We start from the raw sequence: 15,856 nt of genomic DNA, 5'->3' as shown, positions 1-15,856 counted from the left end.
TTGCAGCTATAGCTGGAATTTTTCATCTCCCTTCTTTTTTTAACGGGAAGAAATGTCAATAACAACTGATTTGGGCAGAATCACGTATAAAATTTTACAAAAGCCATAACTACTACAGACAATATTTTACCTTCCTTCTTTTTACTGATGCCTTCTGGTATATATTTATTTATTTTCCAATTTATAAGGCAACAAAAATAATAAAGTACATCTTCAGGCAGCTTCTAACAACTCAACTACTAGAAGAACATACAGAAAACTACATTTAACAATAACAGAGTTGATGAGATGCTTCGGGTCTTTGAAAACTGATCTGAAAGAATGCTCCCAAAGCCTAAATTTATTTGCAAAAATTGAAGTCAGTAATGAGAGATTCAGAAGGCAGCGATGGTATTTCTTCATCTGTAGCTGTATTTTCAGCTGGTGACTTCCCACAGGCAGCTATTATTCATTCAACAAAATCTACTCCGTGGCCCTTATTCAAATAGAATGTATTTAACAACTTAAATAAAATACTGAGTTTTCATTTGTTGCTCAGTCACAATAGTAAAAAGGTTAGTGTAACGTCACATTGATCTAATCAATATGCATTCAGATTTAAGAACAAAAACGTAGTTTGGTTCAGCTTCCAACAGCTGATTTGCACTGAAAGAATAAATCAGAGCAAGTCCCAAGAGACCACTGGATTACCCTGTGACAGAAGGACCCAGCTAATCCACCCCACCAGCACGGCATATCTCAGGAGGCACCTTTTCGTCAATCCAATGTCGGACACTTCTACCCTGTACGAAGATGCTGCGTAACTTATGCTGAGACATCTTAGTTGGTAAGAGCTTCAAATATTACACAGTGAGCAGCATCTATTTGGGCAGAAGGAACCAAGACAAGCTCAGTTACAGCCAACACTGAGGAAAAACACCATGCGATACTTGTGCTTGCCTTATATTTCTAATAAAACTGAGTTGCCAAAAGGAGATAAAGCTGACTCACACACTCCGTCACTGTATGTTCTGTTCTGAGAAGTGTGGGAAATGTTTTTATCTTAATTCCATTCATAGTGTATCTAATTAATAATTAATTTAATTTATTTAATACAGATGTTGCTTGATCGCAACATACGTCCATGTAGAATTTGATTGTTAATCATTACATTTCAGAATAGGATTTTTGTGCTTTTCTCTGCTAAAGGAAAATCTAGCTGGCTGCTGTAAAGGTTCCCTCTGTACAGAATTTGCCACAGTTAGAAAAAAAGCAGCTCTCTTGCTTAGGCTGACCAGACACAATACAGAGCCGCCCATCAAAAGCCTTAGATGGTACCTAACCCAGGTAAAGGAAGAAACTAAGCCCACTTGTTTCTGAAGCTATGTCACTTACGCTGAATTTCCCAGTGCTACTGCACAGTCACCAAGACATTCTGTGCTTAGCAAGAAAGAAATTTGCTAGAAACCTCCTGCAAATGAAACCCAGCTGCTTAAGCACAATCCCAGATGTCTCCTGCACCGTGTGGCTTTGATAGATTAAATTGAGCATAAGAAAGAGATGAAATATTTATGAAAATTAAATTTGCAGGATGCATGTCAGTAAGCCTGAAAAACACTCTTTCAAACGAAGACAGGAAACCACATTTTTCACCCAACCGGGTTAGGTTAGGTTAGGTTATAGCAGTGGTATTCACAGAGCTCCTGAGATGCTTATGTTTCCTGCAGACTGCTTAGCTTTTATTCAAACCACTCATTCCAGAAACAGCAACCGCAAATACTGTCTCTGACAGCAATGTATCAAACATTTATAAACAACACACTCACATGAAATATTATGTTTTACTCCTTATCCACCAAAAGTTTAGTGTTTTGAAGACTGGGGGAAAAGCTCAAATCACATACGGTACTCTGTGCAATGATACCGTACCCTGGACACCAAATACTGCTGGAACGAACAAACCCCCCCTGTTCCACATTTAAGGGAATGCTATCAGATATTTAAGCAAACGAATATATTCTGAGACATCTTCAGACTATTTTTTCATCGAAACGTCATAATTGTATTGGCTTCCTCAAAAGAGCAGTGAAAGGAAGAGCCAATATGGTAAAAGAGAAACAGAAAGCATAAATTAATTAAAATAATATTTACAACTAAATGAAGCCATGGAAGCACTAAATACCTCAATTTTTCCAATGATAAACATCTTGCACAAAATCTCCAAAAACAGCTAGCTTCTCTCTTGCTCCATGGTCCAGGTCTTGCCTGTCTCAGCAGATCTGTTATCACTATGGTAAGCGCTACTACAGAATACGATCAGGTTTTCCTTTCCTAGCTGTTCCTACCTTTCATCCCTCTGGAGGTAGCTGTCTTAGAAAGGGTGGCACTCTCTTTCAAGGAGCTCTTCTCTCTCTTTTGGGGGATTGAGAAACCCAGAAGAATTTTTTAGGGAGTTAATCTTTGTGATCATGTAGCTCTCAATTACTTCAAAATCCTGCTTGATACAAATATCCATACAAATACAGAACTATGACTTAATTCACAGAGATGTGGTCTTCTTATCAAAGCAAAACTAATACACAAGATTAATATTTATTCTGTGGATTAATAATAGAGGGGCTGCAGCTCTCTAAGTGGCTCACCAAATACTTTTGAAACAGAAATCAAAAAGCCATTAACTTCAGCAAAGCAGGAACAGAGACCAGTCTAACACTTCTCATCATCCTTGTGCTCCTCAAATGCCTCCCGAGCGCGTTACAGGGCCACTGGATGAGTCAGGCCAGCAGAGCTGTCCCAGAAGAGATCAGGGGTTTATTTGAAGAAGCCCAGCAAGCGACATTTCGAACATCCCGTTTCCTTTTCATGGGATGTTTATACGCTAAGACTTGAGTACCTTTTATGCTGCTGAGCTAGTGCAAAGCCAGATTTCAGCAGAGGAAGAACAATATGCTTTCTTAGTGCATGTTTTGAGTTCTATTTACGTGAAGACGCTGTGTCCGAAGCAACAGTCCAAAAATTTACTGATAGATGATCAGTATCGTTGCAACATCACAGTAACTCCACAAACAGACATCATAAAAACCAGTAGCATTGGAAAATATCTCCCTACAGTCAGTTTGCAGCGCAAAATACTAAAAATAGTAGAGCTGCAAATAGAAGTTAGCAAACAGACATGACTATCCTTGGTCTGGATAACCAAACTGACACACTAGTCCTGTTACTCTTTTAAAGGAGTTAAGCCTCCACTTCTGCAAAGTACTCAAGGAAGAGAGTAGTCCTGTCAGTCTCTAAAGGACTATTTAAGTTTAAAATCATACAGGTGTTTGAAGTAACCTGCTGAGTAAATGCTTCATAGTTACTTTGGCTAACACATGGCACATCTAGTTTCAGTCCACTTTAAATATTCTGCTTTCTAGCAATGAATCTAGAACAAAAGGCATTAAAAAATCATACAAGTGAAGCGTTTTCCAAACTGCAAAACAAGTCAGGCCTTCAAATCCAGTCTCTTTGTCAAGGCCAGACAGCTGAGGACCTGACACTCAGTGGGTGATAAACTCCAGTTCAGAACAAGTGGGTGCAAAGTATGCTTCACGTGTCCTGGGTTGAACCATATCTCCTAGAAAAATGAGGAGGGAGGGAATAAAGGAAGGAAAGATCCTAGTATTGCTATCTTCCCTCCAGGTACGATGCTGAAGAGATCAGATTTTGAGTATCTGTGATGCTCACCACAAGCTGCTTTTATTGCTGATTAATAGTGAGAGATTAATAGCTGGGGATGCCGCATAATAGCTTCAGTATAAAACTCCTGAACACAGTCATGGTTATGCATTTAACAGCTGGGTTCATACTTTCAGTGGATTTTGCCATATGGTAACCAGGATCAGTTTACACTTACAAAATGATTACTTTAAACGCGTGCTGTACAACTACACCACATAGCTACCTCTGAAGTAATGCAGCCCAAAGGTTACCTATCCTCATGTTTCCCGAATCATCCTTCAGCTTTCAACAAGCAAAACAATGTTAGGTCCTATCTCCTAATTCCCAGAATTTTTAACTTTAAGCCTCTGAGTGTTAAAACGCATCAAGGAGCAGCAAATATCAGAAGCAGGGGGTGGAGGCCTGGCACTTTGCCAGACAACAACCCAACCAGCCAGTGAACGTGATTTTTTTTTTATTAAACCAAAGTACAGTACTGACTGCTAAATCCCTTGAGCAGTGAACTGTATGACAAGTAATTATACCAAAGAATTTCGTTACATCAGGTTTATACATTCACCAGATTGCAATGATAATTAACAATTGCAACTACTCCAAAGTCCCTGCAGCTTTGGATCTGTTAATTGTAAACGCTGATGTGTTGCTCCACAGCATGAGGCTGAAGTATACCAACAGAGAGCACCAAAGGCATAAGCATTACACTCCTCCTCGAAGATACAACTGGCTCCTGCCCAGTTTTCTCACACTTCCTCCCCCATGTTTTTCATGAACACTATGCTTTTTCATTCAAAAACACATCTCTCTGATTTCCATGTACTGGTTTAGAACAAGCCTGTGACATGGTCGGTACCTTTTGGAAAGATGCTCATTTGTGGCTCCGCTTGGGATGCCACCAATGGTAGTACGGGAAGACGGAAAAATCTGTCAAATTAATATCCTGCCTCTGTCTTACATGGGTAAGACAGGCAGGAAAAGCTACGGGTTTTGATAAAGCTCCGTTTTTACAATAAGTTAAGGCTTACACTTTGTTTCACTTATAGGACTGATACAGCTATGCAGTGCCACATGCAAGGGATTTGGGCAAAAACTACAATTTTGTCCTAAAACTCAGCCTCTTATGGAACATTTCTTTCTTTCTTTTTTTGAGCTGAACTTTGCTCAGATTATGGGATAGAAGAGAGTCTTCTAAAAAAAGAAGAGGTGTTTTGGCAAGAAGAGCTTTTGTCACCTGTTCCCTTTACAGTACAACCCTCTAGTTTGCATCATCGAGCTCAGTTAAGCATTTTTTCTAGATGTCCAGTTAACTTAGCTTTTGGCTTACATTATTTATGCCTCAGTTTTCAAACGATTACCTGTTCTGACTTTGCTTTCAAATGTTTCAACATTTCCTTCAGAAAGGATCTCCTTAAGTCTGAATTCCAGCCTGGAAAATTACCCTCTGTAAGTCCATAATGCAAGTCAGAAACAGAAAATAGTGCTCAGTCCCAAAGCCTGAACACAAGATCTGCAGTTCACTCTGACTGAACTGCTCTGCCTTTCCTCCTTATACTTTGATCTCAAGTTTAGACAAGAGACGATTAAATTCAGCCAAAAATACTCCAACCAACAGACAGAGATGAGCAATGGCTAACATAGGTTTGTCAAGAACAAACCATCTCAAAAGTATTTAAATTCTCTCTAGGACAAGGTGCACGTGAACTGGAGGACAGGGCTAGTATTCAAAAATGTTCTTCAGAAGTTGGAGAAATGACCAGGAGAAGCTAGGGTGCTATTCAGCCGGTATAACATAACACAACATACAGTCGGTATAACATAATGCACATACAAGCAATTACACAAATAAAGCAATGCTCAGGTCCGAGTTCTGCATTTTGAGGAATATAAGGAGAGACTGAAAAATGCACAGCAGAGGTCAGCAAGAGTAACTGGAGACACTCAAGACTGGACAAACAGAACTGACCTTGAACTGGAGAAAAAAGACCAGAGTATACTTAAGACTAATTTTTCTACAGGTGACACTAGGGAGGCACTGGAACTGATTGCCTGGAAACCTGTGGTCTCCTCATCACTAAGGAAAGTCAAATATTGGTAACAAACATTGTATGCACGTCAGAGGGACTGACTAAACCCTTGGCATTGCCTTCCTGCCTTATATCCAATGCAAGTCTGCCGTTACATTAATGATATCACTATATTTGATATTAGTAACCAGGTGGAACCATCAGGATCTTCCCAGGCATATATACGGGCAAAAGGCAGACTCCACAGGCTAATAATTCATGTCCCCACTGCGATCATCTGGCAAGGAAACAGAAGCTTTGAAGGGAAGGAATAGAAGCATCTACTAAGCAAATTTAAGCTAGTATGAATACGGCTTTAGGAAACCTTGCTCTCGGCCTGAGGCACGAACTGAATTACTTAATTGATTTTAAGCTCTCTTTTCATAACAACTTCTGGCCTTGCAACTGCCTAGAGCAATGGGACTCTGACCCATAACCCAAAGGGTAGGAGGAAGCAAAGTGTTACAGTCATGCAACTTAAAAAGAAATAAATATGTAAAGAATATCATTACACAATGCATAGCTTTACAAGTTTGTTTTCAAGGATTTAGCTCCTAAAATTATCCTAAAGCACTCAGCTTCAATTGCTTTCACTTTATCTTTAATTGCTGAAAGATTTTGGGCTGGATTCTGTCTCATGTTCAGTATTTTGGAGGAGGACGTGGAGCTGGTGAGAGCACCCATGCGTTCACGCATGGGCACTCCCTGGCAAAGATCCCCTAGCACAAGCCTCTCACCCTCTGAGCAGTGCTGACAAACAAGAAATATACAGTCCTCGGAAGGGAAAAAGTCCTGTGCTGAACAAGCCACTAGTTAGATTTCCTAAGAAGTTTGCACAAGTGCTCAAAAATCAAGAAAAGATTTGATTCCCAACTGCCAGGAAGTTGGGAACGTATCTCAGATGCAAACTCTGAACTCAGGAGCAGCTGAATTTTAAATTATGCTACTGGGAATCTCCTACTGACACTTGTAGTTACACTGCTGATAAGACACAATATCTGAGGATCTTATCTTTTGGCATAACTTCTTCATGCTCATCTTTGTGCCTGGAATTCTGCAGAGAAGGAAAAATCTCGGTCTCTTCTGGACAAGAGAAGTTTTCCATGCACATCTTTCAGCAACCTACTGCATTTCTTCTACAGATCTGCCTAATGCCTTTGCAGATTCTCCTAAGTCAGAATACATCTGATTTCCTTGAAGGTCATCGAACCATGACTCTTAGTGTCTTCAGGAGCACGTTATTTTGGCATGGATAACTCTGAGGATAATCTAAGAACCCCCTTGTTTTTCAAGGGATCACACAAAAAAAGTGTCTAAGCATTTACCCAATAAAACCAAAATTTCAAAAGTGAAGAGAGAAACTAATAAGACTCAGAAACATTTATAACTCCTGGTTTTGGGGGAGTTGATGCAGCCCTGTTTCAGCAGCAGAGGGTGCTGGCAGAATACCGAGGGTCCCTGCAAAAATATCCAGGGCTGGTAGGTCAGGTGTGGCTGCAATTTGTCCAGAGCCTGCACTTCACGGAAGTATCACTTAGGAAGAACAGCACTAGTGAATGGTTTTAAACTAGGTTTTCAGTATCGCCTAAAGCCTCTAAGATCTGCTCATCCCACGCAAAATCGTGCAGCGTGCGCACTCCTACGCCTCATACGCAGCTTCTGCGGTCAAGTCTGAAAACGAGGTCAAACATCAGATATAAAACATCAGTCCAGCAGTTCTTGCGATTCAAGGAGAAGAAGATCGACCAAGGATCACGAGCTTGAACCTGACCTGCGTACACCGTTACACTTGGTACAGACTCCTGCAGTCCAGCCACTGCTCTGAATCCTGCTCTGCAGCTACCACGCTCTCCCCAAGCCCAGCTGCTCCCGTGGAGACCGTGTCCACTTCCCACCACATGAAAGCTTTCAGGACAAACGGACTATACGAGTGGCACTGCTTTTTCTTCTGCTCTGTAGCTTTATCCTGTCTTATTAGGAAGCCAGAGTAAAATCATCTCAAGCATCAGAAAAACTCATGGTTGATGCTGAAGGGCTGTAGGTGAGGTCACAGAAAGTTTATCTGTTTAGTTAATGGAACTGATTAATTTATGGGGAGAAAGAAAAACCTTCCTTGCTGTGCATATTTTTTTCTCTTTTCAGATGTGATACTCAGCTTGCTAGCTAACTGCTTCATGATGAAAACATCCAAACCAAAACATCAAGAGCGTGTCGTTAAATTATCTACCACTTTTTAAAAGACGCTAAGCTTAACAGAAAAACATCTCTTCAACAACAGTAATTTCACAGTTCTTCCAAAGAACATCAGTACGTGAATGAAGCGTGCTACTGCAAGCACATTTATAAGATGTCATGTTTTTGGGAGTTTATTTACTGCATCCTGAACTTGTTTTCAGATGCAGTTAAGTATGTTTCAAACCCATTAATACACGTTCCGTATTTTCAGTCTCTGTAATGAATAAAGCTACTATGATTCTGCTGTCAATCAAAATTCTGCTATTGCAATCTGTTTACCGCTAATTAGTGCCCCCTTATTAGCTATGCCAAATTTTTGCTTCTTGATGGGTAAAGACGTCATTTTCACTTATAATTAGCATGATGCTCTCCTGTTAAAACTGAAGAGTGGACAAGCTCAGCCTTCCTATGAAACCACCACAATGCTTCTTAGCCTACAGTTACTATTAAAAAACCCCTCGCTGTTAAAAGGGGTGAACGGACAAAAGCTCCAAAAAAGCGCAAGCCTAAAGCGCTGAAGATCTCTGAAGGCAGGTTTCGCACAACGCAGCTGCTTTAGAAGTTCTTCTCCGGCGCGGTGCAAGTCGCCTCAAGCTGCGCAACCAAAACGCAAAGAGCCCCGGGCGCTGCCTCTCCCGCCGCCCGGTTCCCGCCGGCCGTGCGCCCCAGGGGCACCCCCCGCCCCGCCGCTGCCCGCAGCCCGCCGGGCCCGAGGTGACAGCCCGCAGCCCAGCACCTTCTCCCGCGCCCGGCCGCAGGCACCTTCCCCGGCCCCGCCCGCCCGCCCGCCGGCCCTCCCCGCTCACCTCGGGCGTGCAGCCAGAGCAGCGCCAGCAGGGCCAGGCGCCGCGGCCAGCCCCGCTCCTCCCGCCGGGCCATGGCAGCGGCCGCCGGCCCCGGCCGCCTCCTCGCCGCGCCCCCTTCCCCGGCTCCTACCCCCGGCCGGCTCCGTCAGGCGGCGGGGCAGGGCTGGCGGCGCGCCCGGCGGGAAGGAGCCGGGCGAGGGGCGACCCGCCGGGCTGCCGCCCGCGGGGCTCGGCAGCAGAAGGGACGGCGGCGGCAGCCTGGGGCCGCCCGCCCGCCCTCTGCCCGGGGGGAGCGGCCGCCGGGCGAGGGTCCCCCCTCGGCTGCCCCCGCGCCGGCAGAGCCCCGGCCCCGCAAGGGCGCGGAGCCGCCCCGTCAAACCGCTTCAGGCTCTCGCACATCAAACGGTTTCCTCTGCCTGCAGAGAGCCCACCCCGGGGCGCTCGGCGACTGCGACCCTTTCACAGGCCGAAAGTGCTCGCAAGCAATAGCGGATAGCAGCCAGGGACGAGGAGAAACGCAGAAAGCCACGCTTCTGCATGGCGTTATTTAAGATAAGGCACCCTCCCTGCAGCATGAACTGCTGCTCACTCGACAACCGTTATAAACACTTTCTACGCTGGTGTCATTCTTCAAGTACTAAATGAGCTGCCTCAACATAATGTGCAGTGCACGATTTCCCTGTAAGTCTGTTAGTGAACAGGCATGCATACGGATTTAACTTCACCCCTGATGGTGACACTGCGCACAGCAGTTGTGTCACTTCTCCGCTGGGTGCACTAAAACAAAGCCACCTCTGGGTTATTAGACTTCCACGTTCATCGTTTCTCGGTATTTGCTCAGCAACGTATTATTTTCAACTGATACACCAATTCCGATCTCTTCCCCAGAGAAAGGCTGCTCCAGTAGGGTAAATGGATGCAAACCCACAAGACAACCCACCTTCACATCTGCCCCTTAGGATAGGAGCAAGTGTTTTGAACAACTGTTACGGCATCAAACAGCAGAAGTATGTGGTCTATGTTCTTGAGCAAAAGACAGGCGAGATCCCTAAAACACTGAATACAGCAATATAACAGGGAAATTGCAGACTGACATACCACAATCAAAAGAGACTCCCAACTACCACAGAGAAAAAAGAAAGAGCGGGGGTATACTATTTACAAATAAACTCTGTATCAATATATAGTCATTATTAATGACAGCACTATTATTTTTACCTGTAAGAATGAGAAAAGTAGGGTTTGTGATTCATTATCTTGTTTTTGACAATGTTTGTTCAGTTTGGCACCGATACTGAACTGCTGTAGCTAACAGAAGCCTGGCACCTCAGTAGGCAAATTCCACTACCACGCTTGCAATGGTATTTTGCTCAAAAAAAGTGATCTCCCAGAAGCTTTCTGGGGAAGATGCACATCTTTGATGATGCTTAGGGAAATGGAAATCTTTGAAGTGGCCACCTAGCAGCTGTCATGCAATGATTAGTAATAACAGAATAAAATTCAGCTTCATGTGACTGAGAGTAATCTGGCCAAAGCATTCATAAACCAGACCTCGACCAGCTATCATAAATGTGATCAGCATTACTCTCATCTTCCCAGTGACATGGGGAATTTATTCTTCTTTCCTCATCCTACCACAGCTACCTGAAAGAAGGCTGTAGCGAGGTGGGGGTCGGTCTCTTCTCCCAAGTAACAAGCCATAGGACGAGAGGAAACGGCCTCAAGCTGCACCAGGGGAGGTTTAGGTTGGATATTAAGAAAAACTTCTTCACCGAAAGGGTAGTCAGGCACTGGACCAGGCTGCTCAGGGAAGTGGTTGAGTCTCCATCCCTGGAGGTATTTAAAAGACGGGTAGACATGGTACTCAAGGACATGGTTTAGTGGTGGACTTGGCAGTGCTAGGTTAACGGTTGGACTCAATGATCTCAAGGGTCTTTTCCAACCTCAATGATTCTATGATTCATCCTTTTGTTTAAAACACTATTACCTGCTTGATTACTACACCATTTTACAATGCAACTGCAACACAGACATATTTCTATGCACGATTGGAATACATCATTTATGTGAATATAACTTTTCAGTCTTTCTCATGTGTTTTCATTGGAATAAATAGCAAGACAGTAACATAGTAGTGTCTAAACTATTTATTTTCTAGTTGAGTCCTAATTACAGATTTGCTTCACACATATCAGTTTTCATGGGAAAAATTATCTTAGTTCTAAAATTCATATTTAACCTATATGCTGTCTTCAAAAAGCATGCTTGATGCTTCCTTCCCGAGCTCCCATATAAGCACAAAAAACCCCTCAGAGCAATGCTTTATCATCTGCTGACACCATTCTAAACATTTCTAATACTAAAACAAAAAATCCCAAACTGCCACATATCACACATCTTTCATCAAACGCTACAGAGCAGACCATTCTTCCCACGTCAAACATAGGACGGCACGCCTGTGACCTTTTTGACTGCAAGATGCAGGAGTATCATTATGTTGGACACTCGGGACAGACACCACAAGCCCCAGTTGTGTGACCATAAAGGACTGGATGAATTCAGAGCTGCAAACATCTGAATCTGAAAGACTGCCATTAAAAGTATGGGGAATCTAACTGAGGTGCTTTTTGGATGCCAGCAGAATCAGCACATCAAAAAAAGAGTTTCTTGTGCAGACTAAAGCAAACATAATTGTTTACAAATCAGTCTTTAATTCATGTTTGTATCTGTCCACAGATGTAACTAACAGTGCAGTAGTGAGGCCAAAACTCACGGTGGGAAGAACCTCAAATACAACTGGAAAGCTGCACCATGACGGGGCAATTTAAGTTAACGTGTGCTGGGAGGGCCACAGTTAGCTAGTCTGGCTCACTGGAGGAAACCAGAGATCTGCAAGGAGGCACACAAAAGTTAGCTGAGGTAGAGCACCTCTTAAAAGTTACCGGCTTTCATCAGTTCTTTTTCAGTATTAACCCAATAGGTATTTGGGTGTGGACGGCAGGAGGACTCTTTTAGACAGAGGGTCAACAATTTCTCTCTCTAAATTAGGTTTTCTTGCAAATCCATACAGGGTATATGGATATCAGGTGGTATTCCTCCTTGGGACAGTGGCCAAAAAGAAAGCATAAATTACTTTAACACATATCTTCATCACCTTTTGGAAGAAAAAAGAGGGGGGGGAAAAGTGTGACATGGTTGCTCGAGACACCATGGTCATGGATTTGATGACAGAAGAGATTTCCCTCCTGTCCTGTATTCCAGTGTTTCTGACCTTAACATGAATAATACCGTCCCATTCAGCAGAGCAAAGAGGTGACAGCTCAGTGATGGGAAGCAAAGAGAGAGGTTGGTTGCAGATACACGTCCTGCTCACGTTTCTCTAACGTCTTCAGCGTTCAAGGTGTGAGCTGCAACTAAGGAATCTTTTTTATCGTGCATTTTCAACGAGGAGCAGGGCGCTCCTGTTGTTATGAGAGCACAAAGCAATATAAATAAATGAAGCAGCATGAATGTGCTGTAATTACAGGGTTTGTAGGCAGGTTGTCAGCATACATGGATCTTCCCCTCAGTCCTGGGGAATACATCAGTATTACACACTTAATCATACAGAGTATGTAAGAAAGCAAAAGTACTGCAAATTATTGCCCTGATAGGGACATTATATTTCTGAAAATGGAAAGAAAATTTTCAAGTTATCATAAATGTGGAAAAAAATATTTTCACATCATAGAGGATGACATCATTGTTTCCATAGTTGTTAATGTCATCAATGATGTAACCGTATCTTTGATTTCTTCCTGCTAATTATGCTATTTTCCTATATATTTGTGTTCTGTAAAAGCTCTTCACCCATTGAAAACCTTTTCTAAGCAGAAGCACAAATCAAAAAAAGTCTAAATTAACAACATTTCACTGCTGCTCTCTTTTTTTCCTAGTTTAGAAAACAATCCAGTACTTAAGATACTATAAGTAGTATCCACAAATGGAAGGCTCTTCCTTTGGATGAAATCTGCTTAGCGATGCTTTGTCCACGAAAGCTGGCAGAAATGAATTCTATATGGCACTATTCTCTAATATTTTTACTCGCTTTGTGGTGAAACACAGCATCCCCCTTTGTGGAGCACAAACTCAAAAAGAATAAAAAGATGCTTTCGCTCCACTTTGAAAAACTGAGGCATTCAAACCGAGGACAGGCAGACAACAAAAGCTGTGACATGCTTAGAAATCTCTGAAAAGACTCTTAAAGGGCACCGGAGAAGCAAGTTGAACCTCTTTTGCCCAAGTTTCTTCCCTCCCGCCCCGCTCCACCCGTGGGGTGCTCCACCAGCAGCCCCGAGAGGAGCAGCGGACCCCAGCCCCTGCGCGGGGACTGCCACCACCTTGCAAACAGCTCCCACCCCCCTGCAGCGTGGCTGAAGGGGCTGTCTAGTATTCCAGGCATGTGTTCCTCTGGGGTTTGGTGGTGTTTGTTTCCCCCCCCCCCCCAGAGATCTGCCAAAGTTTCCCCTCCCCTCTGTCACCTCCCCGCCATTTGGAAAGGGTAAAACGGGAGCAAGAAGGGAGAAAATCCCAGAACTTGTCCAAAGCATGCAAGGATGATTTGTGTTCTCACTTATGGGGTATGACTGTCACCGTTGATCTGCTTTCGCCTAGATTACATCTGATAAGGGCTGACCTTATTTGAGTATTCACACATTATACACTCACAGAGAGCACGCTGGACACAAAAGTCCCTCAGATGTTCTGGGCATCAATCACGCTCACAGCGTGGAGGCTGCCAAACTTTTCTTCCCTTTAACTCGGGAGAGGAGAGGGTAGTCCAAGACAGACTTAATAAAGTTTAAAGCTGTGCCACAGTATATTTGGGGCCCATTGTCTTCTAAAAGTGTGCTTTTCAACAAATTCTCTGCAGTTACCACGGGCAACAATTCGTCTTTAACAAATTGGGGGGGGGGGGGGGTAGACTGTAGAGAGGGAGGAAGGCAGGCAAACAAAGGGCTTGCCAGGTCCTTTTAAAAAAAGCCAACCAACCAAACCCCTTCTCTCTCTTATTCACCACGTATTTACAAAAACAAAGTAATTTCTCAAAATCATTCCTAAAAACAGAGTAATTTCAAAACATGTCTTAAAGCAAGTCACATCCTTAAGAACTCATGAACCTATTGCTCACCACATGCAAATACTTACGCTCATTACCTCAAATAATGCGTGCTTTTGTAAAGAATATATTAGAAACATCACTAACCACTAAAACATTTCATCTGTTGCAATGACTGACACCTCTGTTTAAACTTTCCTGGTTTCACAAGAATTACAACTAGTTTTATAAACCTTCTGTTTCAGTCTGCAGTTTATTTTAAATTATGAGAGTCAGGAGGAAGTAAGAGCACACAGCAGGTGACGCATGCTCTGCTCTGAAGTGTACTTACCAGCAGGGCCCAGCTTAATTTGTAAAGTCTAAATTCTCATACAGTATCATCCTTACAGACAAAACAGACTCTACAAGACTGCAAACTTTCATGGAAACAAACAAACAGCCCAAATAAACCATCATACCTAGCTCTCAAACATCTTTTATTCCCCATATCTGTAGACAACATGAAACGACTCTCAAAACAAGGTATGATTTGCTTTGCTGGAACATGCTTGTTAACTCTGAAACCTACTTAAGGCCACGTAAACTTTCTCTCTTCCACAGCTGGCCACTCCAGCAGTAACACTGAGCTGAGGCATTTTTTCATATGACTGGAAATAAATAAGTACAAAACGCAAACACTCATCAAGCAAAGCATTGGACAGCATGCCCTGAGAAGTTCAGTGTGTTCTCTCTTTTTCAGTTTTAGATGCTCTCAGTGATGGAGGGTTTGTTGCTGCAGTTTTGGAGGTCAGTTCACAGTATGATGCATCTCACCGCGGGGAAGTTCTGCTGCTTTTCCAGAACTGGTTGGTTGGGGTTTTTTCCTTCCAATTTAAAAGCATTTATTTCTCAGTTATACGTCAAAAGTGACTGATCCTTGAGAAAAGGAGCAGCACACTGCCAAGAGCGGTGAAAAGACCTTTGGATTAAACCATGGGAAAAGTATATTGAGAAGGAAGTAGTTTTCAGGCACAAGTAGCAGCTTCCAATAAAAGGGACAATTCCAAGATGATAGCATGCAGAAAGCCACTACCAGGTTCTCTAAATTTTCATTTAAGCCATTCCCAGCAGTAGTTTGGACACTCACTGCCTTCAGGAGGTACATTTCCCAGTGAGGACCTGCTGTGGCTGTGCATCAAGTGTCGCAACAAATTCTTTTTAAAATACAAACAGCAAGCCATCCATCTCATCGCATGTGGGGATCAGGATATGGTATGCTAACTAAAGGCTGAGATTGAAGTCCAAGTGTCCTGACTATAAAGCTGTGTTCAGTCTTAACTGAAGTGTTCATTAGAAAGTTTTTGGCTATGCATTTGGATCACAAAGTTTCAAAAAAATAAGCATTCTAGTAATAGGTCCTACCCAGCCTAATATGATTGGCTCTGAGTTTCTTTTTCTTGGTTAAAAACTAGCCTATAAACATAAGTTAAAACTTGCAATATTTTGATGAAAATAAATTTCTTTTACGAGTACAAGCATACACACAAACACACACATATAGGTGCTCACCCCATTAAAAGTTCATTTGTTGGTTTCAAATGCATTACCATATTATAGAATAAAAGCACATTTCTCTAACAAGCTGAATCAAAATCTAAACATGCATGGGAGAATGCATCTTTACCTTTACTAAAAGCTCCTTGCTAGGCTGACTACACTTCAGTAAGGAGCCACCATCATAAAAGGTATCTATTTAGGAAAGTTAAAGGAGCTTGGACACATGTTTGACTTAAACCAGAAACAATTATTTATAGTGTTTTGTCATATTCTGCCTGATCTTGCAATGAAAACCTGCACAGACCTGAAGTAAATGTGGTACTCCAACCCAAAGTTACCTCCACAAACTGGGAGCCACGCAACCACCATCAGCTCAAACAACTGAGCACCCCCACAGTAATATATTTACTCCGACCATCGCT

The 15,856-nt window shown here is 42.8% G+C and overlaps 1 protein-coding gene across 16 annotated transcripts in view; it reads right to left on the bottom strand.

Moving 5' to 3' along the window:
• The window catches only part of BMPR1B (bone morphogenetic protein receptor type 1B), a 273,903-nt gene that overhangs the window by 75,293 nt on the left and 182,754 nt on the right, over nucleotides 1-15,856 (bottom strand). For 4 of the 16 annotated variants that reach the window (XR_015699696.1, XR_015699695.1, XR_015699697.1 and 1 more), the window contains exon 1: nucleotides 8,801-8,884. The exons of the other annotated variants lie outside the window; for them this stretch is intronic. Coding sequence is in view for 1 of the 4 variants with exons in the window: in XM_087736643.1 (XP_087592769.1) it covers nucleotides 8,801-8,873 (73 nt within the window). In the remaining 3 variants the exon portion in view is untranslated. Of the gene's footprint in view, nucleotides 1-8,800; nucleotides 8,885-15,856 lie in introns of those variants that run through there. 16 annotated transcript variants of the gene reach the window in all.

The sequence above is a fragment of the Nipponia nippon genome, unplaced genomic scaffold (genome assembly GCF_047370975.1).
Source record: "Nipponia nippon isolate SJK-2023a ecotype South Korea unplaced genomic scaffold, ASM4737097v1 scaffold_6, whole genome shotgun sequence".
Taxonomy (NCBI): domain Eukaryota; kingdom Metazoa; phylum Chordata; class Aves; order Pelecaniformes; family Threskiornithidae; genus Nipponia; species Nipponia nippon.
The sequence above is the reverse complement of the archived record's forward strand: the minus strand, read 5'-3'. Positions and strand labels throughout refer to the sequence as shown.